The sequence below is a fragment of the Salmo salar genome, chromosome 11 (assembly GCF_965601325.2).
Source record: "Salmo salar chromosome 11, fSalSal1, whole genome shotgun sequence".
In the NCBI taxonomy this organism is placed as follows: Eukaryota; Metazoa; Chordata; class Actinopteri; order Salmoniformes; family Salmonidae; genus Salmo; species Salmo salar.
In genome coordinates, this window is record NC_138301.1 from 119,076,742 (window position 1) to 119,103,548 (window position 26,807).

The following is a 26,807-nucleotide window of genomic DNA, read 5'->3' on the forward strand; positions in this document are numbered from 1 at the left end:
CTGCATCGCCAAAAGGTGAGTGGACAGTGTTTAGGGCCTTAAAGTGTTCATCTGCCTTGGGCCAAAAGGTGAGTGGACAGTGTTTAGGGCCTTAAAGTGTTCATCTGCCTTGGGCCAAAAGGTTAGTGGACAGTGTTTAGGGCCTTAAAGTGTTCATCTGCCTTGGGCCAAAAGGTGAGTGGACAGTGTTTAGGGCCCTAAAGTGTTCATCTGCCTTGGGCCAAAAGGTTAGTGGACAGTGTTTAGGGCCCTAAAGTGTTCATCTGCCTTGGGCCAAAAGGTTAGTGGACAGTGTTTAGGGCCTTAAAGTGTTCATCTGCCTTGGGCCAAAAGGTGAGTGGACAGTGTTTAGGGCCCTAAAGTGTTCATCTGCCTTGGGCCAAAAGGTGAGTGGACAGTGTTTAGGGCCCTAAAGTGTTCATCTGCCTTGGGCCAAAAGGTTAGTGGACAGTGTTTAGGGCCCTAAAGTGTTCATCTGCCTTGGGCCAAAAGGTTAGTGGACAGTGTTTAGGGCCCTAAAGTGTTCATCTGCCTTGTGCCAAAAGGTTAGTGGACAGTGTTTAGGGCCCTAAAGTGTTCATCTGCCTTGGGCCAAAAGGTTAGTGGACAGTGTTTAGGGCCCTAAAGTGTTCATCTGCCTTGTGCCAAAAGGTTAGTGGACAGTGTTTAGGGCCTTAAAGTGTTCATCTGCATCGCCAAAAGGTTAGTGGACAGTGTTTAGGGCCCTAAAGTGTTCATCTGCATCGCCAAAAGGTTAGTGGACAGTGTTTAGGGCCTTAAAGTGTTCATCTGCCTTGGGCCAAAAGGTTAGTGGACAGTGTTTAGGGCCCTAAAGTGTTCATCTGCCTTGGGCCAAAAGGTTAGTGGACAGTGTTTAGGGCCCTAAAGTGTTCATCTGCCTTGTGCCAAAAGGTTAGTGGACAGTGTTTAGGGCCTTAAAGTGTTCATCTGCATCGCCAAAAGGTTAGTGGACAGTGTTTAGGGCCCTAAAGTGTTCATCTGCATCGCCAAAAGGTTAGTGGACAGTGTTTAGGGCCTTAAAGTGTTCATCTGCCTTGGGCCAAAAGGTTAGTGGACAGTGTTTAGGGCCCTAAAGTGTTCATCTGCCTTGGGCCAAAAGGTTAGTGGACAGTGTTTAGGGCCCTAAAGTGTTCATCTGCCTTGTGCCAAAAGGTTAGTGGACAGTGTTTAGGGCCCTAAAGTGTTCATCTGCCTTGGGCCAAAAGGTTAGTGGACAGTGTTTAGGGCCCTAAAGTGTTCATCTGCCTTGTGCCAAAAGGTTAGTGGACAGTGTTTAGGGCCCTAAAGTGTTCATCTGCCTTGGGCCAAAAGGTTAGTGGACAGTGTTTAGGGCCTTAAAGTGTTCATCTGCCTTGTGCCAAAAGGTTAGTGGACAGTGTTTAGGGCCTTAAAGTGTTCATCTGCCTTGTGCCAAAAGGTTAGTGGACAGTGTTTAGGGCCTTAAAGTGTTCATCTGCCTTGGGCCAAAAGGTTAGTGGACAGTGTTTAGGGCCCTAAAATGTTCATCTGCCTTGGGCCAAAAGGTTAGTGGACAGTGTTTAGGGCCTTAAAGTGTTCATCTGCCTTGGGCCAAAAGGTTAGTGGACAGTGTTTAGGGCCCTAAAATGTTCATCTGCCTTGTGCCAAAAGGTTAGTGGACAGTGTTTAGGGCCTTAAAGTGTTCATCTGCCTTGTGCCAAAAGGTTAGTGGACAGTGTTTAGGGCCCTAAAGTGTTCATCTGCCTTGTGCCAAAAGGTTAGTGGACAGTGTTTAGGGCCCTAAAGTGTTCATCTGCCTTGTGCCAAAAGGTTAGTGGACAGTGTTTAGGGCCCTAAAGTGTTCATCTGCCTTGGGCCAAAAGGTTAGTGGACAGTGTTTAGGGCCCTAAAGTGTTCATCTGCCTTGGGCCAAAAGGTTAGTGGACAGTGTTTAGGGCCTTAAAGTGTTCATCTGCCTTGGGCCAAAAGGTTAGTGGACAGTGTTTAGGGCCTTAAAGTGTTCATCTGCCTTGTGCCAAAAGGTTAGTGGACAGTGTTTAGGGCCCTAAAGTGTTCATCTGCCTTGTGCCAAAAGGTTAGTGGACAGTGTTTAGGGCCCTAAAGTGTTCATCTGCCTTGTGCCAAAAGGTTAGTGGACAGTGTTTAGGGCCCTAAAGTGTTCATCTGCCTTGTGCCAAAAGGTTAGTGGACAGTGTTTAGGGCCCTAAAGTGTTCATCTGCCTTGTGCCAAAAGGTTAGTGGACAGTGTTTAGGGCCCTAAAGTGTTCATCTGCCTTGGGCCAAAAGGTTAGTGGACAGTGTTTAGGGCCCTAAAGTGTTCATCTGCCTTGTGCCAAAAGGTTAGTGGACAGTGTTTAGGGCCCTAAAGTGTTCATCTGCCTTGGGCCAAAAGGTTAGTGGACAGTGTTTAGGGCCTTAAAGTGTTCATCTGCCTTGTGCCAAAAGGTTAGTGGACAGTGTTTAGGGCCTTAAAGTGTTCATCTGCCTTGGGCCAAAAGGTTAGTGGACAGTGTTTAGGGCCCTAAAATGTTCATCTGCCTTGTGCCAAAAGGTTAGTGGACAGTGTTTAGGGCCCTAAAGTGTTCATCTGCCTTGGGCCAAAAGGTTAGTGGACAGTGTTTAGGGCCCTAAAGTGTTCATCTGCATCGCCAAAAGGTTAGTGGACAGTGTTTAGGGCCCTAAAGTGTTCATCTGCATCGCCAAAAGGTGAGTGGACAGTGTTTAGGGCCCTAAAGTGTTCATCTGCATCGCCAAAAGGTTAGTGGACAGTGTTTAGGGCCCTAAAGTGTTCATCTGCATCGCCAAAAGGTTAGTGGACAGTGTTTAGGGCCCTAAAGTGTTCATCTGCATCGCCAAAAGGTTAGTGGACAGTGTTTAGGGCCCTAAAGTGTTCATCTGCATCGCCAAAAGGTTAGTGGACAGTGTTTAGGGCCCTAAAGTGTTCACCTGCATTGACAAAAGGTTAGTGGACAGTGTTTAGGGCCCTAAAGTGTTCATCTGCATCGCCAAAAGGTTAGTGGACAGTGTTTAGGGCCTTAAAGTGTTCATCTGCATCGCCAAAAGGTGAGTGGACAGTGTTTAGGGCCTTAAAGTGTTCATCTGCATCGCCAAAAGGTTAGTGGACAGTGTTTAGGGCCTTAAAGTGTTCATCTGCATCGCCAAAAGGTGAGTGGACAGTGTTTAGGGCCCTAAAGTGTTCATCTGCCTTGGGACAAAAGGTGAGTGGACAGTGTTTAGGGCCCTAAAGTGTTCATCTGCATCGCCAAAAGGTGAGTGGACAGTGTTTAGGGCCCTAAAGTGTTCATCTGCATCGCCAAAAGGTTAGTGGACAGTGTTTAGGGCCCTAAAGTGTTCATCTGCATCGCCAAAAGGTGAGTGGACAGTGTTTAGGGCCCTAAAGTGTTCATCTGCATCGCCAAAAGGTTAGTGGACAGTGTTTAGGGCCCTAAAGTGTTCATCTGCATCGCCAAAAGGTTAGTGGACAGTGTTTAGGGCCCTAAAGTGTTCATCTGCATCGCCAAAAGGTTAGTGGACAGTGTTTAGGGCCCTAAAGTGTTCACCTGCATTGACAAAAGGTTAGTGGACAGTGTTTAGGGCCCTAAAGTGTTCATCTGCATCGCCAAAAGGTTAGTGGACAGTGTTTAGGGCCTTAAAGTGTTCATCTGCATCGCCAAAAGGTGAGTGGACAGTGTTTAGGGCCTTAAAGTGTTCATCTGCATCGCCAAAAGGTTAGTGGACAGTGTTTAGGGCCTTAAAGTGTTCATCTGCATCGCCAAAAGGTGAGTGGACAGTGTTTAGGGCCCTAAAGTGTTCATCTGCCTTGGGACAAAAGGTGAGTGGACAGTGTTTAGGGCCCTAAAGTGTTCATCTGCATCGCCAAAAGGTGAGTGGACAGTGTTTAGGGCCCTAAAGTGTTCATCTGCATCGCCAAAAGGTTAGTGGACAGTGTTTAGGGCCCTAAAGTGTTCATCTGCATCGCCAAAAGGTGAGTGGACAGTGTTTAGGGCCCTAAAGTGTTCATCTGCATCGCCAAAAGGTGAGTGGACAGTGTTTAGGGCCCTAAAGTGTTCATCTGCATCGCCAAAAGGTGAGTGGACAGTGTTTAGGGCCCTAAAGTGTTCATCTGCATCGCCAAAAGGTTAGTGGACAGTGTTTAGGGCCCTAAAGTGTTCATCTGCATCGCCAAAAGGTTAGTGGACAGTGTTTAGGGCCCTAAAGTGTTCATCTGCATCGCCAAAAGGTGAGTGGACAGTGTTTAGGGCCTTAAAGTGTTCATCTGCCTTGTGCCAAAAGGTTAGTGGACAGTGTTTAGGGCCCTAAAGTGTTCATCTGCCTTGTGCCAAAAGGTTAGTGGACAGTGTTTAGGGCCCTAAAGTGTTCATCTGCATCGCCAAAAGGTTAGTGGACAGTGTTTAGGGCCCTAAAGTGTTCATCTGCATCGACAAAAGGTTAGTGGACAGTGTTTAGGGCCCTAAAGTGTTCATCTGCCTTGGGCCAAAAGGTTAGTGGACAGTGTTTAGGGCCCTAAAGTGTTCATCTGCCTTGGGCCAAAAGGTGAGTGGACAGTGTTTAGGGCCCTAAAGTGTTCATCTGCCTTGGGACAAAAGGTGAGTGGACAGTGTTTAGGGCCCTAAAGTGTTCATCTGCATCGCCAAAAGGTGAGTGGACAGTGTTTAGGGCCCTAAAGTGTTCATCTGCATCGCCAAAAGGTTAGTGGACAGTGTTTAGGGCCCTAAAGTGTTCATCTGCATCGCCAAAAGGTGAGTGGACAGTGTTTAGGGCCCTAAAGTGTTCATCTGCATCGCCAAAAGGTGAGTGGACATTGTTTAGGGCCTTAAAGTGTTCATCTGCCTTGGGCCAAAAGGTGAGTGGACAGTGTTTAGGGCCTTAAAGTGTTCATCTGCCTTGGGCCAAAAGGTTAGTGGACAGTGTTTAGGGCCTTAAAGTGTTCATCTGCCTTGGGCCAAAAGGTGAGTGGACAGTGTTTAGGGCCCTAAAGTGTTCATCTGCCTTGGGCCAAAAGGTTAGTGGACAGTGTTTAGGGCCCTAAAGTGTTCATCTGCCTTGGGCCAAAAGGTTAGTGGACAGTGTTTAGGGCCTTAAAGTGTTCATCTGCCTTGGGCCAAAAGGTGAGTGGACAGTGTTTAGGGCCCTAAAGTGTTCATCTGCCTTGGGCCAAAAGGTGAGTGGACAGTGTTTAGGGCCCTAAAGTGTTCATCTGCCTTGGGCCAAAAGGTTAGTGGACAGTGTTTAGGGCCCTAAAGTGTTCATCTGCCTTGGGCCAAAAGGTTAGTGGACAGTGTTTAGGGCCCTAAAGTGTTCATCTGCCTTGTGCCAAAAGGTTAGTGGACAGTGTTTAGGGCCTTAAAGTGTTCATCTGCCTTGGGCCAAAAGGTTAGTGGACAGTGTTTAGGGCCCTAAAGTGTTCATCTGCCTTGTGCCAAAAGGTTAGTGGACAGTGTTTAGGGCCTTAAAGTGTTCATCTGCATCGCCAAAAGGTTAGTGGACAGTGTTTAGGGCCCTAAAGTGTTCATCTGCATCGCCAAAAGGTTAGTGGACAGTGTTTAGGGCCCTAAAGTGTTCATCTGCCTTGGGCCAAAAGGTTAGTGGACAGTGTTTAGGGCCCTAAAGTGTTCATCTGCCTTGTGCCAAAAGGTTAGTGGACAGTGTTTAGGGCCTTAAAGTGTTCATCTGCATCGCCAAAAGGTTAGTGGACAGTGTTTAGGGCCCTAAAGTGTTCATCTGCATCGCCAAAAGGTTAGTGGACAGTGTTTAGGGCCTTAATTAAAGTGTTCATCTGCCTTGGGCCAAAAGGTTAGTGGACAGTGTTTAGGGCCCTAAAGTGTTCATCTGCCTTGGGCCAAAAGGTTAGTGGACAGTGTTTAGGGCCCTAAAGTGTTCATCTGCCTTGTGCCAAAAGGTTAGTGGACAGTGTTTAGGGCCCTAAAGTGTTCATCTGCCTTGGGCCAAAAGGTTAGTGGACAGTGTTTAGGGCCTTAAAGTGTTCATCTGCCTTGTGCCAAAAGGTTAGTGGACAGTGTTATGGGCCTTAAAGTGTTCATCTGCCTTGGGCCAAAAGGTTAGTGGACAGTGTTTAGGGCCCTAAAATGTTCATCTGCCTTGGGCCAAAAGGTTAGTGGACAGTGTTTAGGGCCCTAAAGTGTTCATCTGCCTTGGGCCAAAAGGTTAGTGGACAGTGTTTAGGGCCTTAAAGTGTTCATCTGCCTTGGGCCAAAAGGTTAGTGGACAGTGTTTAGGGCCTTAAAGTGTTCATCTGCCTTGTGCCAAAAGGTTAGTGGACAGTGTTTAGGGCCCTAAAGTGTTCATCTGCCTTGTGCCAAAAGGTTAGTGGACAGTGTTTAGGGCCCTAAAGTGTTCATCTGCCTTGTGCCAAAAGGTTAGTGGACAGTGTTTAGGGCCCTAAAGTGTTCATCTGCCTTGTGCAAAAAGGTTAGTGGACAGTGTTTAGGGCCCTAAAGTGTTCATCTGCCTTGGGCCAAAAGGTTAGTGGACAGTGTTTAGGGCCTTAAAGTGTTCATCTGCCTTGTGCCAAAAGGTTAGTGGACAGTGTTTAGGGCCTTAAAGTGTTCATCTGCCTTGGGCCAAAAGGTTAGTGGACAGTGTTTAGGGCCCTAAAGTGTTCATCTGCCTTGGGCCAAAAGGTTAGTGGACAGTGTTTAGGGCCTTAAAGTGTTCATCTGCCTTGGGCCAAAAGGTTAGTGGACAGTGTTTAGGGCCTTAAAGTGTTCATCTGCCTTGTGCCAAAAGGTTAGTGGACAGTGTTTAGGGCCCTAAAGTGTTCATCTGCCTTGTGCCAAAAGGTTAGTGGACAGTGTTTAGGGCCCTAAAGTGTTCATCTGCCTTGGGCCAAAAGGTTAGTGGACAGTGTTTAGGGCCTTAAAGTGTTCATCTGCCTTGTGCCAAAAGGTTAGTGGACAGTGTTTAGGGCCTTAAAGTGTTCATCTGCCTTGGGCCAAAAGGTTAGTGGACAGTGTTTAGGGCCCTAAAATGTTCATCTGCCTTGTGCCAAAAGGTTAGTGGACAGTGTTTAGGGCCCTAAAGTGTTCATCTGCCTTGGGCCAAAAGGTTAGTGGACAGTGTTTAGGGCCCTAAAGTGTTCATCTGCCTTGTGCCAAAAGGTTAGTGGACAGTGTTTAGGGCCCTAAAATGTTCATCTGCCTTGTGCCAAAAGGTTAGTGGACAGTGTTTAGGGCCCTAAAGTGTTCATCTGCCTTGGGACAAAAGGTTAGTGGACAGTGTTTAGGGCCCTAAAATGTTCATCTGCCTTGTGCCAAAAGGTTAGTGGACAGTGTTTAGGGCCCTAAAGTGTTCATCTGCCTTGGGCCAAAAGGTTAGTGGACAGTGTTTAGGGCCCTAAAATGTTCATCTGCCTTGTGCCAAAAGGTTAGTGGACAGTGTTTAGGGCCCTAAAGTGTTCATCTGCCTTGGGCCAAAAGGTTAGTGGACAGTGTTTAGGGCCCTAAAATGTTCATCTGCCTTGTGCCAAAAGGTTAGTGGACAGTGTTTAGGGCCCTAAAGTGTTCATCTGCCTTGGGCCAAAAGGTTAGTGGACAGTGTTTAGGGCCCTAAAGTGTTCATCTGCCTTGTGCCAAAAGGTTAGTGGACAGTGTTTAGGGCCCTAAAATGTTCATCTGCCTTGTGCCAAAAGGTTAGTGGACAGTGTTTAGGGCCCTAAAGTGTTCATCTGCCTTGTGCCAAAAGGTTAGTGGACAGTGTTTAGGGCCCTAAAGTGTTCATCTGCCTTGGGACAAAAGGTTAGTGGACAGTGTTTAGGGCCCTAAAGTGTTCATCTGCCTTGTGCCAAAAGGTTAGTGGACAGTGTATCATGTACCCAGTGTTAGTTTGGAATGTGCCATTCTGCCTTGTTGTCACGTGTCTATTAGTTTGGGTAGTGTGTGTATTTAAGAGGGGTGGGTAGGTATACTGAAAGGAAAGGGAGATACCCATAATCATTTCAGTTTAAGGGGAAAATTACCACTGCTACGTCCTGACAATGTTTATGAGGTTACTGCTTATGTGTGAGGAACATGTCTCAAGATTCATTTAAAATGTCGAGACCAGAATAAGGGGAGGGGTATGTGGCATAGAGGTGCTATAGTCATGTCTCTCTCCACTATTACAGACTCCCGCCAGTTCGTTGCGCACTATTTGTTTCATTGTGTCAATTGTTATCAAAGCCCCGTGAAATACACAGTACCAGTCAAAAGTTTGGACACACCTACTCATTCCAGGATTTTTCTTTATTTTTACTATTTTCTACATTGTAGAATAATAGTGAAGACATCAAAACTATGAAATAACACATATGGAATCATGCAGTAAACAAATACAAATCTATTTTAGATTCTTCAAAGTAGCCACCCTTTGCCTTGATGACAGCTTTGCACATTCTTGGTCTTCTCTCAACCAGCTTCACCTGGAATGCTTTTCCAACAGATTTTTTTTGTTTGTCCAAACTTTTGACTGGTAACTGTATATTCATCAGTGAAGTTACTGTTAATCCCAACATATTCCTCCATTAATTTAGAATGTTTGGTTATGGAAATGTAGGTAATTCATTAAGTATAATATACGTTTATACCATTCTCATTCTCGAAGTGGAAACGTTGTTTAGAGATCTTACAAACTGCACAAAAGCATGTGATGAAGAACGTTTGGTTTATTTAATTGTATTTACCAGTTTACTGGCAGTTTGCTGTCAATTAACTGTCAAAGTTCTCTGTCATGTTTAATGTTGTTGGGGCGGCAGGGTAGTCTAGTGGTTAGAGTGTAGAGGCGGCAGGGTAGTCTAGTGGTTAGAGTGTAGAGGCGGCAGGTAGCCTAGTGGTTAGAGTGTAGAGGCGGCAGGGTAGTCTAGTGGTTAGAGTGTAGAGGCGGCAGGGTAGTCTAGTGGTTAGAGTGTAGAGGCGGCAGGGTAGTCTAGTGGTTAGAGTGTAGAGGCGGCAGGTAGCCTAGTGGTTAGAGTGTAGAGGCGGCAGGGTAGTCTAGTGGTTAGAGTGTAGAGGCGGCAGGGTAGTCTAGTGGTTAGAGTGTAGAGGCGGCAGGGTAGTCTAGTGGTTAGAGTGTATAGGCGGCAGGGTAGTCTAGTGGTTAGAGTGTAGAGGCGGCAGGTAGCCTAGTGGTTAGAGTGTAGAGGCGGCAGGGTAGTCTAGTGGTTAGAGTGTAGAGGCGGCAGGGTAGTCTAGTGGTTAGAGTGTAGAGGCGGCAGGGTAGTCTAGTGGTTAGAGTGTAGAGGCGGCAGGGTAGTCTAGTGGTTAGAGTGTAGAGGCGGCAGGGTAGTCTAGTGGTTAGAGTGTAGAGGCGGCAGGTAGCCTAGTGGTTAGAGTGTAGGGGCGGCAGGGTAGTCTAGTGGTTAGAGTGTAGAGGCGGCAGGGTAGTCTAGTGGTTAGAGTGTAGAGGCGGCAGGGTAGTCTAGTGGTTAGAGTGTAGAGGCGGCAGGTAGCCTAGTGGTTAGAGTGTAGAGGCGGCAGGGTAGTCTAGTGGTTAGAGTGTAGAGGCGGCAGGGTAGTCTAGTGGTTAGAGTGTAGAGGCGGCAGGGTAGTCTAGTGGTTAGAGTGTAGAGGCGGCAGGTAGCCTAGTGGTTAGAGTGTAGAGGCGGCAGGGTAGTCTAGTGGTTAGAGTGTTGAGGCGGCAGGTAGCCTAGTGGTTAGAGTGTATAGGCGGCAGGGTAGTCTAGTGGTTAGAGTGTAGAGGCGGCAGGTAGCCTAGTGGTTAGAGTGTAGAGGCGGCAGGTAGCCTAGTGGTTAGAGTGTAGAGGCGGCAGGTAGCCTAGTGGTTAGAGTGTAGAGGCGGCAGGGTAGCCTAGTGGTTAGAGTGTAGAGGTGGCGGGGTAGCCTAGTGGTTAGAGTGTAGAGGCGGCAGGTAGCCTAGTGGTTAGAGTGTAAAGGCGGCAGGGTAGCCTAGTGGTTAGAGTGTAGGGTGGCAGGTAGCCTAGTGGTTAGTGTGTAGAGGCGGCAGGTAGCCTAGTGGTTAGAGTGTAGAGGCGGCAGGGTAGCCTAGTGGTTAGAGTGTAGAGGCGGCAGGGTAGCCTAGTGGTTAGAGTGTAGAGGCGGCAGGGTAGCCTAGTAGTTAGAGTGTAGAGGCGGCAGGGTAGCCTAGTGGTTAGAGTGTAGAGGCGGCAGGGTAGCCTAGTGGTTAGAGTGTATAGGCGGCAGGGTAGCCTAGTGGTTAGAGTGTAGAGGTGGCAGGTAGCCTAGTGGTTAGAGTGTAGAGGCGGCAGGTAGCCTAGTGGTTAGAGTGTAGGGGCGGCAGGGTAGTCTAGTGGTTAGAGTGTAGGGGCGGCAGGGTAGTCTAGTGGTTAGAGTGTAGAGGAGTCAGGGTAGTCTAGTGGTTAAAGTGGAGATGTGGCAGGTAGCCTAGTGGTTAGAGTGGAGAGGTGGCAGGTAGCCTAGTGGTTAGAGTGGAGGGGCTGCAGGTAGCCTAGTGGTTAGAGTGTAGAGGTGGCAGGGTAGTCTAGTGGTTAGAGTGTAGAGGTGGCAGGGTAGTCTAGTGGTTAGAGTGGAGGGGCGGCAGGTAGTCTAGTGGTTAGAGTGTAGAGGCGGCGGGTAGTCTAGTGGTTAGAGTGGAGGGGCGGCAGGTAGTCTAGTGGTTAGAGTGTAGGGGCGGCAGGGTAGCCTAGTGGTTAGAGTGTAGAGGCGGCGGGTAGTCTAGTCGTTAGAGTGGAGGGGCGGCAGGTAGTCTAGTGGTTAGAGCGTTGAACTAGTAACAGAAAGGTTGCAAGATCGAATCCCTGAGCTGACAAGGTGTCACGTCCTGGCCAGTATAAGGGTTAATTGGTATTGTAGTTTGGTCAGGACGTGGCAGAGGGTATTTGTTTTGTGGTTCAGGGTGGTGTTTTTGTAGTAAGGGCATTTGATTTAGTATTCCGGGGTTTTTGGGCACTGTTTGAGATTCACGTATTTCTATGTTGATCTAGTTAGTTGTATGTCTATGTTTGGTTAATTGGGGTGGACTTCCAATTGAAGGCAGCTGTGTGGTGTTGCCTTTGATTGGAAGTCCTATATTAGTTGGGTGTGTTTGTCTGTTTAATTGTGGGAGATTGTTCCGTGTTTAGTGTGTGTAAACATAACAGGACTGTCAGTGTATCGTGCGTTCGTTTTTGTTATTTTGTATGTTCGTTTTGGAATTTATTAAAAGTTCAAAATGAACCCTCAACTCTGCTGCATATTGGTCCTCATTTTCCGATGATGATTTCGCCATATCGTCCTCCGACGAAGAAATCCCTGACACAAGGTAAAAATCTGTGTTTCTGCTCCTGAACAAGGCAGTTAACCCACTGTTCCTAGGCCGTCATTGAAAATAAGAATTTATTCTTAACTGACTCGCCTAGTTAAATAAAGGTTAAAAAAATAAATAACAAAATGTTGTGTGCATACAGTAGATATACTTGGCCTGTGCTCCAAGAATAGGTAGAATAGGTAGAGTAGGTAGAGTGCCAAATGTATTTTAGTGCCCGTTTGGGGATGTTGTAGTTAGTTCACTTTTGGGTAACTCAAGGGGAGGCTGTATTTGAGGTTGGTAGAACCCCACCTTTTGGGTAACTCAAGGGGAGGCTGTATTTCAGGTTGGTAGAAGCCCACCTTTTGGGTAACTCAAGGGGAGGCTGTATCTGAGGTTGGTAGAACACTGTGCTTTATTTGTTGAGACTGATGAGAGGCTTTTTCTTTTGAATGCTGATATTTTGAAGTCAGAACCTTTGTGTGTGTATATATATTTATAAATATCACTGTCATCTTTGAAACACCAGTGCTGTGTAAATAAATCCCTACACTCATTTGCATATCTACCTGCCTGCCTCCTGCTGAATATTTGTCCTTACAACTGCTAGCAGGCCCCGAGATAGACTACAGATTTCAAACCAACCTGTCACTTCAAAAGCACTCAATGATCTCGGACTCTCGAGATTCAAACTTTATGTTTATTGTGGCATAGCGTGATAGAAGCTGATTTTTATGTAATTGTAATGCAAGAACCCCCTAAAAAATGTACAAATAAATAAAGTAAAATGTAGCCTCCTTTGTCGCTTTATCCTGGTTTTTATAATAGACAGTAGCATCAAGTTATTGTGAGTGTGTGTCAATCAATCAATCAAATTGGAGTCCCAAGAGCACTTCACCTTTTCTATATGGTTTGTATAGAGCTTGATACCCGATAGCCTAAACTCTCACAATGTCACCCTACACTAGTTTTATGTAATACAGAGTTTTCTTAAAAATAATGTTTTCCTGTGTCTGTGTAGGTATGTGCCAGCCTCGTAAGGTGGGCACGGTGGGCGCTGGGCCCTTCTCTGCCAAGCTACGCTACACCGGCACAGAGGACCCAGACCACCCCAACCTCATTAAACTCACTGTTACCGTGCCACACATCGATGGTAAGAACGCACACACACACACACAACCCCATGCAAGATAAAAAACAGTAACCATAAACTGTCCTTCCTCTCTTTCTCTGTCTCTCTCTCTCTCTGTCTCCTTCTCTCTCTCTCTCTCTCTCTCTCTCTCTGTCTCTCTCTCTGTCTCTCTCTCTGTCTCTCTCTCTGTCTCTCTCAGGCATGCTACCGGTCATCTCAACCCGTCCTCTGTCTAACATGGAGCTCACCCTCAGCCCTGACGGTACGCGTGTTGGCAACCACCTCTGCTCCAACCTGCTGGACTACAGCGAGGTCACCACGGGTCACGGGTTTATCACCGCAGAGAGTGTGGGCGACACCTCCCCCTACCAGTACAGCACCCCAATGCGGGGGGACAACACATTACGTTTCTATAAGAACCTCAACCTAGAGGCCTGTCTATGGGGGTTCACCAGCTATTATAACATGTCTGAACTACTCACCGACTGTGGAGGGACCATCAGGACAGACGGACAGGTGAGAGGGGGGAGGGGGGTGTGTGTGTCTGTGTGTGTGTATGGTGTGTGTTTTTATGTGCATGCACATCTGTTGTGTGTGTGTGTCTTTGTGTGGGTTCACCTGTAGTATGTAGTTGAACTATTCCCCTCTCAGTGCTCCAGTTACAGACTGCTGTTATTGGTCCTGGAGGAGTCTGACCCCTCTCCATCTCCCCCTCTCTCTCTCCATTCAATTCAAGGGAAATATACTTGTACATTGCCAAAGCAAGTGAAGTAGATAATCAACAAAAGTTTCTCTTTCTGGCTCTCCTGTCCTGCACTCAGCCTTTGATCTCTGGGTAATTGGAACGTACGTGTGTGTGTCTGTCTGTGTGTGTCTGTCTGTGTGTGTCTGTCTGTGTGTGTGTGTGTCTGTCTGTGTGTGTGTGTGTGTGTGTGTGGGGAAAGGCTCTACTATCCGTTAACAACATCCACTAACACAGCAGCAGATTTCTGACCTCTGCTCCCTATAAAAAGTAAGAGAACGTTGTTGTTCATCTGAAGTTGTAACGATGTAAGTTCAGAGAGTGTTTTTAATAAATTAACATAATACAAACCAAGAACCTCGAACAGCACACAGACATGAAACAATAACGCCTGGGGATGGAACCAAAGGGAGAGACGTGTGTGTGTATATAGGGCAGGTAGTCAAGGAGGTGATGGAGTCCAGGTGAGTTTGAGGATGCGCAGGTCCGCGTAACGATGGTGACAGGTGTACGCCATAACGAGCAGCGTGGTGACCTAGAGGCCGGAGAGGGAGCACACGTGACAGAAAGGCTTTTACCGATTGGAATGATTGAAAATTACACTTTGGTTCGTTCAACCTGTTATAATAAATGTGTCTGAAATCAAATAACAAATTTGACTGATCGATGTGATTTTTTTAAATTTTTAATTGAATGAAAGCTTCTAAATTGCATATTGAAAAACGGTGGGGGAAATGTAGCAGCGGCTGCCTATCAGAAGAGTTGGAGGCGTGGCTTATCGGGGGCGTGGCTTAACGGTTGATATTTCCGTCAAAGTGAATGTCGTCATTTAGTTCTAAAGTTGTATACAACAAGCTTTTTGAATTTGCTGAGGTGTAACTGATACACTGTAGAAAAAGACTGTTGTTCATTTGAGGTACTTTTACTCATTGGTGTAGCTGGTTGTTCATTTAACATATTCAATTTGTCTGAGCTCAAATAATGTTCAATTGAGTGGACCTTTCTACATTCCTTTCAACACGTCAAGAACATGCCGCGATGGAGAAGTGTAGCGTCGGCAGCCTATCAGAAGAGGGGATTGTGGCTTATTTAGGTCATGGCTTTCATGTAAATTATTTTTAGAAGAAACATTTGGATACATAAATGTGAAAGTCAGTTTGGAGTCATTATTTCATGTAACTGAACCACTGTAATTTCGTGCTGGAGACATTAAAAGGCCACAATTTTTTTTTGCAGTTTTGTCACCCAACAAAATGTCACAGATGTCTCAAGAATTTGCATGCTGACTGCAGCAATGCCAACCAGAGCAGTTGCCAGAGAATTTAATGTTCATTTCTCTACCATAAGACGCTTGCAGCGTTGTTTTTAGAGAATTTGGCAGTACATCCAACCGGCCTCACAACCGCAGACCACCTGTAACCACGTCAGCCCAGGACCTCCACATCCTGCTTCTTCACCTGCGGGAACGTCTGTGACCAGCCACCCTGACAGCTGATGAAACTGTGGGTTTGCACAACCAAAGAATTTCTGTACAAATGGTCAGAAACCGTCTCAGCAAAGCTCATGTAGCCAAATGTGGATTTCTTCACAATGTAAGCCTTAACCAGGGTTCTAAGTATCACATGGAATTATCAAAGTATTAGTGCAGATTCTAGACAGGCAGTGGATAAGTGAAAGTGTGCATGGTGAATACAACAGGGTCTTGACCTGTCTGCAGTTCGGCGTCGTAACCGACATCAGTGGGCAAATGGTCACCGTGATGTGATCCTGAGGCCCGTTGTCGTGCCATTCATTCGCCGCCATCACCTCATGCTTCAGCATGATTATGTACGGGCCCCATGTCGCAAGGATCTGGACACAATTCCTGGAAGCTGAAAATGTTCCTTCTATGGCCTGCATACTCACCAGACATGTCACCCATTGACCATGTTTGGGATGCTCTGGATCAACGTGTTTTCAACAGCGTGTTTCAGTTCCCGCCAATATCCAGCAACTTCACACAGCCATTGAAGAGGAGTGGGACAACATTCCACAGGCCACCATCAACAGCCTGATCAAGGAGATGTCAATCAAAAGATTTGGCATGGGTCCCCAGATCCTTAAAATGTTCTACAGCGGCACCATCGAGAGCATCCTGACGAGTTGCATCACCACCTGGTATGGCAACTGCTCGGCATCAGACCGCAAGGCACTGCAGAGGGTAGTGCGTACGGCCCAGTACATCACTGGGGCCAAGCTTCCTGACATCCAGGACCTCTATACCAGGCGGTGTCAGAGGAAGGACCTAAGAATGGTCAAAGACTCCAGCCACCCAAGTCATAGACTGTTCTCTCTGCTACCGCACAGCAAGCCATAAGACTGCTGAACAATGAATCAACTGAAAACCTGGACTATTTACATTGACCCCCCCGTTTGTTTTTACACTGCTGCTACTCACTGTTTATTATCTATGCATAGTCACTTTACAAATTACTAACCTGTACCCCCCGCACATTGACTCGGTACTGGTACCCCCTGTATATAGCCGCTTTATTGTTATGTAATTTTCTTGATACTTTTTGATTTTATACATATTTTTTACTTTAGTTTATTTAGTAAATATTTTCATAACTCTATTTCTTGAATTGCATTGTTGATTAAGGGCTTGTAAGTAAGCATTTCACTGTAATACCTGTTGTATTCGGCACATGTGACAAATCCGATTTGATATCTGTAATCCCAGTCATGTGAAAGCCATAGATTCGGGCCTAATGAATTTATTTAAATTGATTGATTTCCTTATGTGAACAGTAACTCAGTAAAAGAAAAAATAATTGTTGCATGTTGTGATTATTTTTGTTCAGTGTAGTTTCCAAAGTGAAAAATCAACGGAACAAGATTATTTTTTTTTTTTTAAAGGGTTGTATTTACAGGGAATATAAGATTTGGTTTCAAATTAGGAATCTGTAACCCAGTTGAAGTAATATAGATAGGTAGTTCCAGTGGAAAAGTGAAACATCTATTTGGAGGAAGATTGTAATTTTTGGGGGTGTTTACAGGAAATTCATTTTAATTTCTAATTCATTAGGTTTGAAGCGACCTAAACAAATTCTCATAGAAATGTGAGTTATAGATATGTCATTCTCATTGAAAGCAAGTCTAAAAAGATGTAGGTATGTTCTAAGTGCTCTATTTCTATGCTTCCCATTCTTAAGTTGTTGTTTTTGTATCTTGTACTTTCGGTTTTGTACACCAGGTTCAAACAGCTGAAAATACAATATTTTTTGTTATTAAAAATATATATTTCACAGCAGTTTAGATGGTACAATGATTCTCTACACTACACTTGGTTGTTTTGTCACATAAACTGAAATTAGGCAAACTATTTCAATTTTAGCAACCGGGAAATGGCAGAGTGATTTTTGCATATTGCTCCTTGAAAGGGGGGAAATTAAGTTGAGTGTTGTAAGAAATAGGTTGCACCAACTGTAAATATAGGTTCGATAATAATCAAATAAAACAGTTGGCATTGAATCTTTTATTTGGTTTCAACAAATGTAGTATTTCCCCTTGAGAGATCGTAACTCATTTACTTTTTTTAGGTTGATCCATGTTTTACAGTGCAGAGCTGGTTCTATCGTGGTGTGTGTGTGTGTGTGTGTGTTTTTCCTACTCGTTAGTAAAAGGTAATATTCCAGCTACGGTGTTTTCTGATTTTAATTGACTATGCAAATGACGGAATGTGTGTGTTTCTCAAATGGCACTTTTTTTCCCCCCTATCGGCCCAGGTCAAAGTAGTGCACTATTTACATTTACATTTAAGTCATTTAGCAGACGCTCTTATCCAGAGCGACTTACAAATTGGTGCATTCACCTTATAATATCCAGTGGAACAACCACTTTACAATAGTGCATCTAAATCTTTTAAGGGGGGGGGTTAGAAGGATTACTTTATCCTATCCCAGGTATTCCTTAAAGAGGTGGGGTTTCAGGTGTCTCCGGAAGGTGGTGATTGACTCCGCTGTCCTGGCGTCGTGAGGGAGCTTGTTCCACCATTGGGGTGCCAGAGCAGCGAACAGTTTTGACTGGGCTGAGCGGGAACTGTGCTTCCTCAGAGGTAGGGAGGCGAGCAGGCCAGAGGTGGATGAACGGAGTGCCCTTGTTTGGGTGTAGGGAATAGGTTGCCACTTGGGACCAGTGTTTCATTAAAATCAGAAAAAGAACATGTCTTGAGACTGATAATTCCATTGTTCATGGGATAGAAATTAAACCTTTGTAACTGAAGATCCGTAGTTTTTTCACTCTAACATGCTGATCAGACCGGACACGTCGCGTGCGCGAGCGTTACAAAATACATTTAGAAATCCATGTTATTCAATTATTGCACCCACACTGCTCGTGCGCACCAACGAGCGTCTGCGTTGCCAAGGGCTAAAATAGAAGTCAGTTCTATTTCTGACGCAGATCGCGCTGCAAGTCCTGCCTCTCCCATCTCCTCATTGGTTTATAGAAGCAGGTACTCACGTGCCATCTCCTCATTGGTTATACCCACGTGGGTGATTGAAAGACCAACTGTTTTGCCAGTCATCGTGGTAATACTATGAAAGTGTAGATGCCAATCACGTATAAGTTCAAAGATGAAAAAGCCTGGAAGGAGGAGAGATGACTAGAAATGATTCAGTTGGCCGTTTTATGTGTGGATTAATTGTCGGAGTAGAGGACCTTGTGCATTTCAGGTAAAATAACAACTCAATGTTTAATTCCCAGGACAAATTAGCTAGCAACAGCAAGCTAGCTAAATAGGACAAATTAGCTAGCAAGTGCAAGCTAGCTAGCTAAATTGCCATACATGTTTAATGCTTTTCGACCTGTCCCCAAATTAATGTCATTGATTCAGAGTTTGTTTTGATATTTTAACCTGCGTGTCGTGATCGCGTTTTGTGTTGGGGTGGCAGGTAGCGTTTGGTGTGGGGGGACAAAATGCATTTAGGCACGATATACGCGTGCAGCCGGTTTGGGTTGCGTGTTTGAAAAAAAGGACGCTAACTAGAACCATACAGAGTTCTACGGTTTGTCCTCATAGACCAAATATTTTGATTTTATAAAGTATACTACTTTTTCCCACATTTTTGTTACGTTACAGCATCATTCTAAAATGGATTAAATAGTTTTTCCCCCTCATCAATCTAAACTCAATACCCCATAACGACGAAGCAAAAAAACTTTTTTTTTTTTTAATTGTTGCAAATGTATTAAATGTAGCAAACTGATGTCACATTTTACATTAGTATTCAGACCCTTTACTCAGTACTTTGTTGAAGCACCTTTGGCAGCGATTACAGCCTAGAGTCTTCTTGGGTATGATGCTACAAGCTTGGCACACCTGTATTTGGGGAGTTTCTCCCATTCTTCTCTGCAGATCCTCTCAAACTCTGTCAGGTTGAATGGGGAGTGTCCACTGCACTGCTATTTTCAGGTCTCTCCAGAGATGTTCAGTCGGGGACACGATATACCACAGATTACATTCTAGAATGGATTATTTCATTCTTTTTAACAGAATTACAGAAACTGTGATGAGCTGTTAAATAGGAGCCGTTTATCGGGGATGAACTGTTAAATAGGAGCCATTTCTCTAACTGATCGTGCCGTATTGTAATTACAAATTGAATTCCAGTAATAGGAAGTAGGTGGGGTTTATACACGTTATTCCTACAGGATGAGGAATTTGAGAGATGACTTGGAATAGCACTGCTGTTATGTGTGTGTCCGCTCACATTGCCACCGTTTCAGTTTTTTTAAAGGTAATTTTGGTTTTTGCTTGAGGGATATAACTTGGAGAAGACTAAGAATTACACTATAAATACAAAAGTATGTGGACACCCATTCTTATTAGTGGATTTGGCTATTTCAGCCACACACGTTGCTGACAGGTGTATAAAATCGAGCACCAAGACATATTGGGTAAAATGTCAGAGGAGACGAGGTTGTATATTAGTTTAGATATTTGGGCAAAATGTCAGAGAAGACAAGGGAAAAGGTAGACAAGTTTTTCATAGATTTAATTTCCCCCCCCTAAGGTTCCATCGGAGGGGTTTGTCACAGGATGATGAATGTTAGCGATGTGAAGGGGCGAAAGGAACCTTCCTAAATGCACTGTGGGAATGCCTGGTTGTGCATCCCCCTATGGGACAAAGCTTTACAGTACATGGGAGATGGCCTTGGATCCCAGGTACTTACTGTATGTAGGTCACCAAGACTGTCTGCTGAGTGACAAGGCTGAAATAAGAGGGATTTAAACAAAAACATTTGAAATCATGTTAGCAAAGAGGCTGGAAAAAACTTATAGAGACAAAAAAGATATGAAAACGATTGTGGGCACATAAAATAATATCATGGCCATGAAATAGCAGATAATTTCTCAGGAAAACATCTCCCTGTATTTGTGTTTTGTATATATTTTTTGTTTTAATATGTTGGTTGTTTTGTATTAAAGATTTTTTTTTTTTTAATTGTCATTACCCATAAAGAAAATATGTATCTCACCCTCCCCCCTCTCTCCTGATTGGTTCTAACCTTTTCTCCCCTCTACTGATTGGGTCTAACCTCCCCCTCTCCTGATTGGCTCTAACCTTTTCCCCGACTCTGCAGGTGCTGAATCTGGTCCAATCGTACGTTACTCTGCGTGTTCCACTGCACGTGTCATACGTGTTCCACTCTCCGGTGGATGCGGGGGGCTGGCAGCATTTTGACCTGCAGTCTGAGCTCCGCCTCACCTTTGTGTACGATACTGCTATACTGTGGAAGGACGGCATCAGGAGCCCACCACAGGCTGAGTTACAGGGTGAGATGAAACAGAGAGTGTGTGGGAGAGGGGGATCTGTGTGAGAGTGGGGGAGGGAGGGAGTTACGGGAGGAAGAGAGGGAGGGAGGGAGTGAGTGGGGGAGTGAGGGAGCAGGTGTGAGAGGGAGTGAGCGGGTGAGGGAGGTAGGGATTGGGGAAGGGAGGTAGGGATTGGGGAAGGGAGGCAGGGAGTGAGTTGTGGAAGGAGTGGGGGAGTGAGGGAGTGGGTGGGGGAGTGAGGGAGTGAGCAGGTGAGGGAGGGAGAGAGTGACCGGATGAGGGAGGGAGGTAGCGGGGGAGGGAGGGAGTGACCGGATGAGGGAGGGAGTGACCGGATGAGGGAGTGAGCGGGGGAGGGAGGGAGGGAGTGAGCGGATGAGGGAGGGAGGTAGTGGGAGAGGGAGCGGGTGAGGGAGAAAGGGGGTGGGGGAGGGAGGGAGTGAGTGAGCGGGTGAGGGAGGGAGTAGGGGAGGGAGGGAGACGGAGAGAGAAAGATAAACGGATAGATTATTATTCCAAAATCAAATAAAAACTACTTTGAATAGTGATAGGAAATCTAAAAGTGTGTTTATTCTGCAGGTGCCCTCTACCCCACCAGTATGCGTATCAACGAGCAGGGTCGTCTGGTGGTCAACTTCAAAACCAAGGCTCGCTTCAGAGGTCTGTTTGTAGATGCCCACTCTGAAGGCAGGATCAAGAGCACAGGTGACACACAGACACACACACACACACACACACACACACACACACATCATACAATATATGCATGTCCATGATATTGTACCAGTCAGTCTATATAATAATATGAATCAGTCAGTCTATACAGCATACTAAAATGTATTAGTCAGTCTGTATTATAATATGTATTAGTCAGTCTGTATAATAATATGTATTAGTTAGTCTGTATAATAATATGTATTAGTCAGTCTGTATAATAATAATATGTATTAGTCAGTCTGTATAATAATAATATGTATTAGTCAGTCTGTATAATAATAATAATATGTATTAGTCAGTCTGTATAATAATAATAATATGTATTAGTCAGTCTGTATAATAATAATAATATGTATTAGTCAGTCTGTATTATAATAATAATAATATGTATTAGTCAGTCTGTATAATAATATGTATCAGTCAGTCTGTATAATAATAATAATATGTATTAGTCAGTCTGTATAATCATAATATGTATTAGTCAGTCTGTATAATAATATGTATCAGTCAGTCTGTATAATAATATGTATCAGTCAGTCTATATAATAATATATCTCAGTTAGTCAGTCTATATAAAAATGTGTATATTTTAGTCCCCACTACTTTACTTATTCCCTTTCTCTTTCCCCTCCTTCCCTACTACCCAGCATCCTCTCTGTCATCCATGGTGATGTGTGAAGACAACCCTGGCCTGACCTTTAACCTCAGCCTGGTGAGGAGTGAACCCACCTACAACCAGCCAGTCCAGCAGTGGACATTCACATCAGACTTTGCTGTGAGTATATACCCCAAACCCTAACGCTAGCCTAACGCTAGCCTAACCCTAACCCTAGCCCAATCCTATTTTGACCCAGCCAGTTGGGTTGTTGGGTCTTGTGATAATTGTGATTTTGCCATTGTAATTGTTTGTTAGATACATTTTAGACTACAAATGCTATGATCATATGCTATCCATTTGTTTGTCTTTTTGTATGTTCTTTGTATGCCATTTTTTTAAATATTTGAGTTAACCAATGATATTAGGCCATACTTGGCCATGATTACAAACACCTGTGTGTCTCTTGACACTATATAAATGACTCATCTCGCAGTGTTTGATGATACCCTGATGAAGACAGCTTCGCTGTCGAAACGTTGGTTATTAAATTTTTGCATCTGAGCTCTTAGAGTGTGCGGCTTTCCTTTATTTTCTAGGGTTGTTGGGAGTACCCACAACATTGGTTAATCGTTTATGTATTTCTTTACTCGCATGTTGGGATGACCTAGCCGCCGGCGCTTTTTGAACGTAATCCCTTCATTTTCAGGAGGCCTGGTTTATCAGGGGCGTGGATTTAAACTAGATATTTTTGGCCACCCGTGAGAGTAAATGTCATTTCTGTTCATTGTGTTTAATTTACATAATGCACATGTTTATTTTCCTTATTTTTTGTTGTTATAATATTACAATAATTTATTACATATAATAATAAGATATACGACCTTATTGTATCCTAACAATGGGATTTATAGGCTTTTAGAGAAATCATACATTTCTGTATAAGCCTCATTGAAACTACAAAAATGTCAATGTACAACCTTAACATGTGTTAACTATACAACAGAACCAATGAAAAGCAATGACATTTACTCTCACATGGTGCGAAAAATAACTATCTAAAACTCACGCCCCTACTAAACTACAAATCCAGTCTTCAGCCAGTAACCCTACCAGCCAGTAGCCCTAACCCCTAACCCTACCAGCCAGTAGCCCTAACCCCTAACCCTACCAGCCTGTAGCCCTAACCCCTAACCCTACAGCCCTAACCCCTAACCCTACCAGCCAGTAGCCCTAACCCCTAACCCTACCAGCAAGTAGCCCTAACCCTACAGCCCTAACCCTACAGCCCTAACCCCTAACCCTACCAGCCAGTAGCCCTAACCCCTAACCCTACCAGCCAGTAGCCCTAACCCCTAACCCTACCAGCCAGTAGCCCTAACCCTACAGCCAGTAGCCCTAACCCTACAGCCCTAACCCCTAACCACTATAGTCCCCCCTCCACTCTACTGTATTGTGATAAACTGGTTAAACTGCCTTTGGTCTAAAGATCAAACAATTTTCATGGAAAACAATACAATTGCATCTCCCAATGTATCAATGATGATAGTTAATGTCCCAATATTACAATAATTATATTTAATGTCCCAATGTATCAATGATGATAGATCATGTCCCAATGTATCAATGATGATAGTTCATGTCCCAATGTATCAATGATGATAGTTCATGTCCCAATGTATCAATGATGATAATTCATGTCCCAATGTATCAATGATGATAGTTCATGTCCCAATGTATCAATGATGATAGTTCATGTCCCAATGTATCAATGATGATAGTTCATGTCCCAATGTACCAATGATGATGTTCATGTCCCAATGTATCAATGATGATAGTTCATGTCCCAATGTATCAATGATGATAGTTCATGTCCCAATGTACAATGATGATAGTTCATGTCAATGATGATAGTTCATGTCGTACCAATGATGATAGTTCATGTCCCAATGTATCAATGATGATAGTTCATGTCCCAATGTATCAATGATGATAGTTCATGTCCCAATGTACCAATGATGATAGTTCATGTCTCAATGATGATAGTTCATGTACCAATGATGATAGTTCATGTACCAATGATGATAGTTCATGTCCCAATGTATCAATGATGATAGTTCATGTCCCAATGTACCAATGATGATAGTTCATGTCTCAATGATGATAGTTCATGTACCAATGATGATAGTTCATGTACCAATGATGATAGTTCATGTCCCAATGTATCAATGATGATAGTTCATGTACCAATGATGATAGTTCATGTCTCAATGATGATAGTTCATGTACCAATGATGATAGTTCATGTCCCAATGATGATAGTTCATGTACCAATGATGATAGTTCATGTCCCAATGTATCAATGATGATAGTTCATGTACCAATGATGATAGTTCATGTCTCAATGATGATAGTTCATGTCCCAATGATGATAGTTCATGTCCCAATGATGATAGTTCATGTCTCAATGATGATAGTTCATGTCTCAATGATGATAGTTCATGTCCCAATGTATCAATGATGATAGTAAGTGTCCCAATGTATCAATGATGATCGTAAGTGTCCCAATGTATCAATGATGATAGTTCATGTACCAATGATGATAGTTCATGTACCAATGATGATAGTTCATGTACCAATGATGATAGTTCATGTATCAATGATGATAGTTCATGTCCCAATGTATCAATGATGATAGTTCATGTCCCAATGTATCAATGATGATAGTTCATGTCCCAATGTATCAATGATGATAGTAAGTGTCCCAATGTATCAATGATGATCGTAAGTGTCCCAATGTATCAATAGTGATAGCAAATGTCCCACTGTATCAATGATGATAGTTAATGTCACAATATAACAAAAATGAAATTTAATTTCCCAATGTTTCAATGATGATAGTTAATGTCACAATATAACAAAAATGATATTTAATTTCCCAATGTGTCAATGATGATAGTTCATGTACCAATGATGATAGTTCATGTCCCAATGTATCAATGATGATAGTTCATGTCCCAATGTACCAATGATGATAGTAAATGTATCAGTGATGATATTAAATGTCCCAATGTGTCAATGATGATAGTAAATGTCCCAATATATCAATGATGATAGTAAATGTATCAATGATGATATTAAATGTCCCAATGTGTCAATGATGATAGTAAATGTCCCAATATATCAATGATGATAGTAAATGTATCAGTGATGATAGTTAATGTCCCAATGTATCTATGATGATAGTTAATGTCACAATATAACAAAAATGATATTTAATTTCCCAATGTGTCAATGATGATAGTTAATGTCCCAATGTATCAATAGTGATAATAAATGTCCCAATGTATCAATAGTGATAATAAATGTCCCAATGTATCAATGATAGTTAATGTCCCAATGTATCAACAATGATAGTAAATGTCCTAATGCATCAACGATGATAGGTAATGTCCCAATGTACCAATGATAATAGTTACTGCTGATGCTGAGAGTATGGTGGCGTCAGTGAGCAAACACACGTCCTGACAATTGCCCCAAAATATTGTCTTTCTCATAAACAGAAAATAATTGTTTCACTCTCCCTCCTTCTCTTCCTCCCTCTGTCCCTCTCTCCCTCCCTTTCTCTCTCCCTCCCTTTCTCTCTCTCTCCCTCCCTTTCTCTCTCCCTCCCTTTCTCTCCCTCCCTCTTCCTCTCTCCCTCCCTCCCTCTTCCTTCTCTCCCTTCTTCTCTCTCCCTTCTTCTCTCTCCCTCCTTCTCTCTCACTCCTTCTCTCTCACTCCTTCTCTCTCACTCCTTCTCTCTCACTTCTTCTCTCTCCCTTCTTCTCTCTCCCTTCTTCTCTCTCCCTTCTTCTCTCCTCTCCTAGGTGCGAGACTATTCTGGTACATGCACAGTGAATCTGACTCCCTGTACTACAGCCCAGAACATGGAGTACACCGTCCCCCCTGTCTGTAACCCCAGAGAGCCTGTCACCTTCCACTTGAACATACGCTTCCAACAGGTAGATATTGATTTGGAACTATTGATTATCAATAGGTCATACAGTATATTGATTGTGAATCACAATATTGTGATAACAGTATATATAACTCTCCCTCTCTACCTCCCCCCCTCACCCTCTCCCTCCTCTCCATCTCTACCTCACCCTCCCTCCCCCCTCTCCATCTCTACCTCACCCTCCCTCCCCCCTCTCCGTCTCTACCTCCCTCCCCCTCCCTTTCTCCCTCCCCCCCTCTACCTCCCCCCTCACCCTCCCCCTCCTCCTCTCTACCTCACCCTCCCTCCCCCCTCTCCGTCTCTACCACCCTCCTCCCCCTCTCCGTCTCTACCACCCTCCCTCCCCCCTCTCCGTCTCTACCACCCTCCCTCCCCCTCTCCGTCTCTACCACCCTCCCTCCCCCCCTCTCGTCTCTACCTCCCTCCCCCCCTCTCTCCCTCCCCCCCTCTCTCCCTCTCTCTACCTCCCCCTCCATTTCTCCCTCTCTCTACCTCCCCCTCCATTTCTCCCTCTCTCTACCTCCCCCTCCATTTCTCCCTCCCCCTCCCTCCATTTCTCCCTCCCCCTCCCTCCCCCTCCCTCTCTACCCCCTCCCTCCCTCTCTACCCCCTCCCCTCTCTACCTCCCCCTCTCTACCTCCCCCTCCCTCCCCTCTCTACCTCCCCCTCCCTCCCCTCTCTACCTCCCCCTCCCTCCCCTCTCTACCTCCCTCCTCTCTCTACCTCCCTCCTCTCTCTCTCTCCCTCCCCTCTCTCCCTCCCTCACCAGGTCAGTGAACCAGTATCAGTAGAGTTCAGCCTCAACACTCAGATATTGCTGCTGTCCAAGAGGAACCTATGGCTGTCTGCCGGATCCATGGGCTTCGGACAGGAGAGCGACGTGGCCTTCTCAGAGGGTAGGTTACAGCAGACAGCATCCCCTATAGGCAAGGAGGGAGATGACACCTGAAGAGGAGGAACAGTCAACCAACTCATTCACACCTGTACAGATGTCGGATCTTAAACCCGATCACTCTTTTGTAGTGGGTCATTTTCCTGATGCATCAGGATATTCAAATGAGCCTCGCCAGTGGCTAAACGTGCGGGGACAGTTGAGTTATTGGGATCAGGGCTCGCTATCTCAGATAATGTTGTCGCTCACCCAAACGCTATAGACCTAGGTTCGATTATTGCAACATTGAAATTTACACAAAATGTGTCTGAAATGCAGCCGTACACATCAACAACCATTGTTTTATATAGCTTAATAACACAAGATACATATTGGTCTCCACTAGTCTACGACATACAAGTGTTTTATAGAGCTTAATAACACAAGACAGATATTGGTCTCCACTCGTCTACGACATACAAGTGTCTTATATAGCTTAAACTTCTTAGGGATAGCCCACTTTTTTTCAATTTTCGCCTAAAACCACGTACCAAAATCTAACTGCCTGTAGCTCAGGCCCTGAAGCAAGGATATGCATATTCTTGGTACCATTTGAAAGGAAACACTTTGAAGTTTGTGGAAATGTGAAAGGAATGTAGGGGAATATAACACAATAGATCTGGTAAAAGATA

General features: G+C 44.6%; 1 protein-coding gene across 1 annotated transcript in view; it reads left to right on the forward strand.

Annotated features, from left to right (window-relative positions):
- LOC106590844 (FRAS1-related extracellular matrix protein 2) overlaps positions 1-26,807 on the forward strand; it is a 244,869-nt gene that overhangs the window by 204,375 nt on the left and 13,687 nt on the right. Inside the window, exons 17-23 of the mRNA XM_045690232.2 lie at positions 12,260-12,391; positions 12,570-12,886; positions 19,740-19,932; positions 20,512-20,637; positions 21,297-21,424; positions 25,114-25,248; positions 26,014-26,140. Coding sequence (XP_045546188.1) covers positions 12,260-12,391; positions 12,570-12,886; positions 19,740-19,932; positions 20,512-20,637; positions 21,297-21,424; positions 25,114-25,248; positions 26,014-26,140 — 1,158 coding nt within the window. The remainder of the gene's footprint in view (positions 1-12,259; positions 12,392-12,569; positions 12,887-19,739; positions 19,933-20,511; positions 20,638-21,296; positions 21,425-25,113; positions 25,249-26,013; positions 26,141-26,807) is intronic.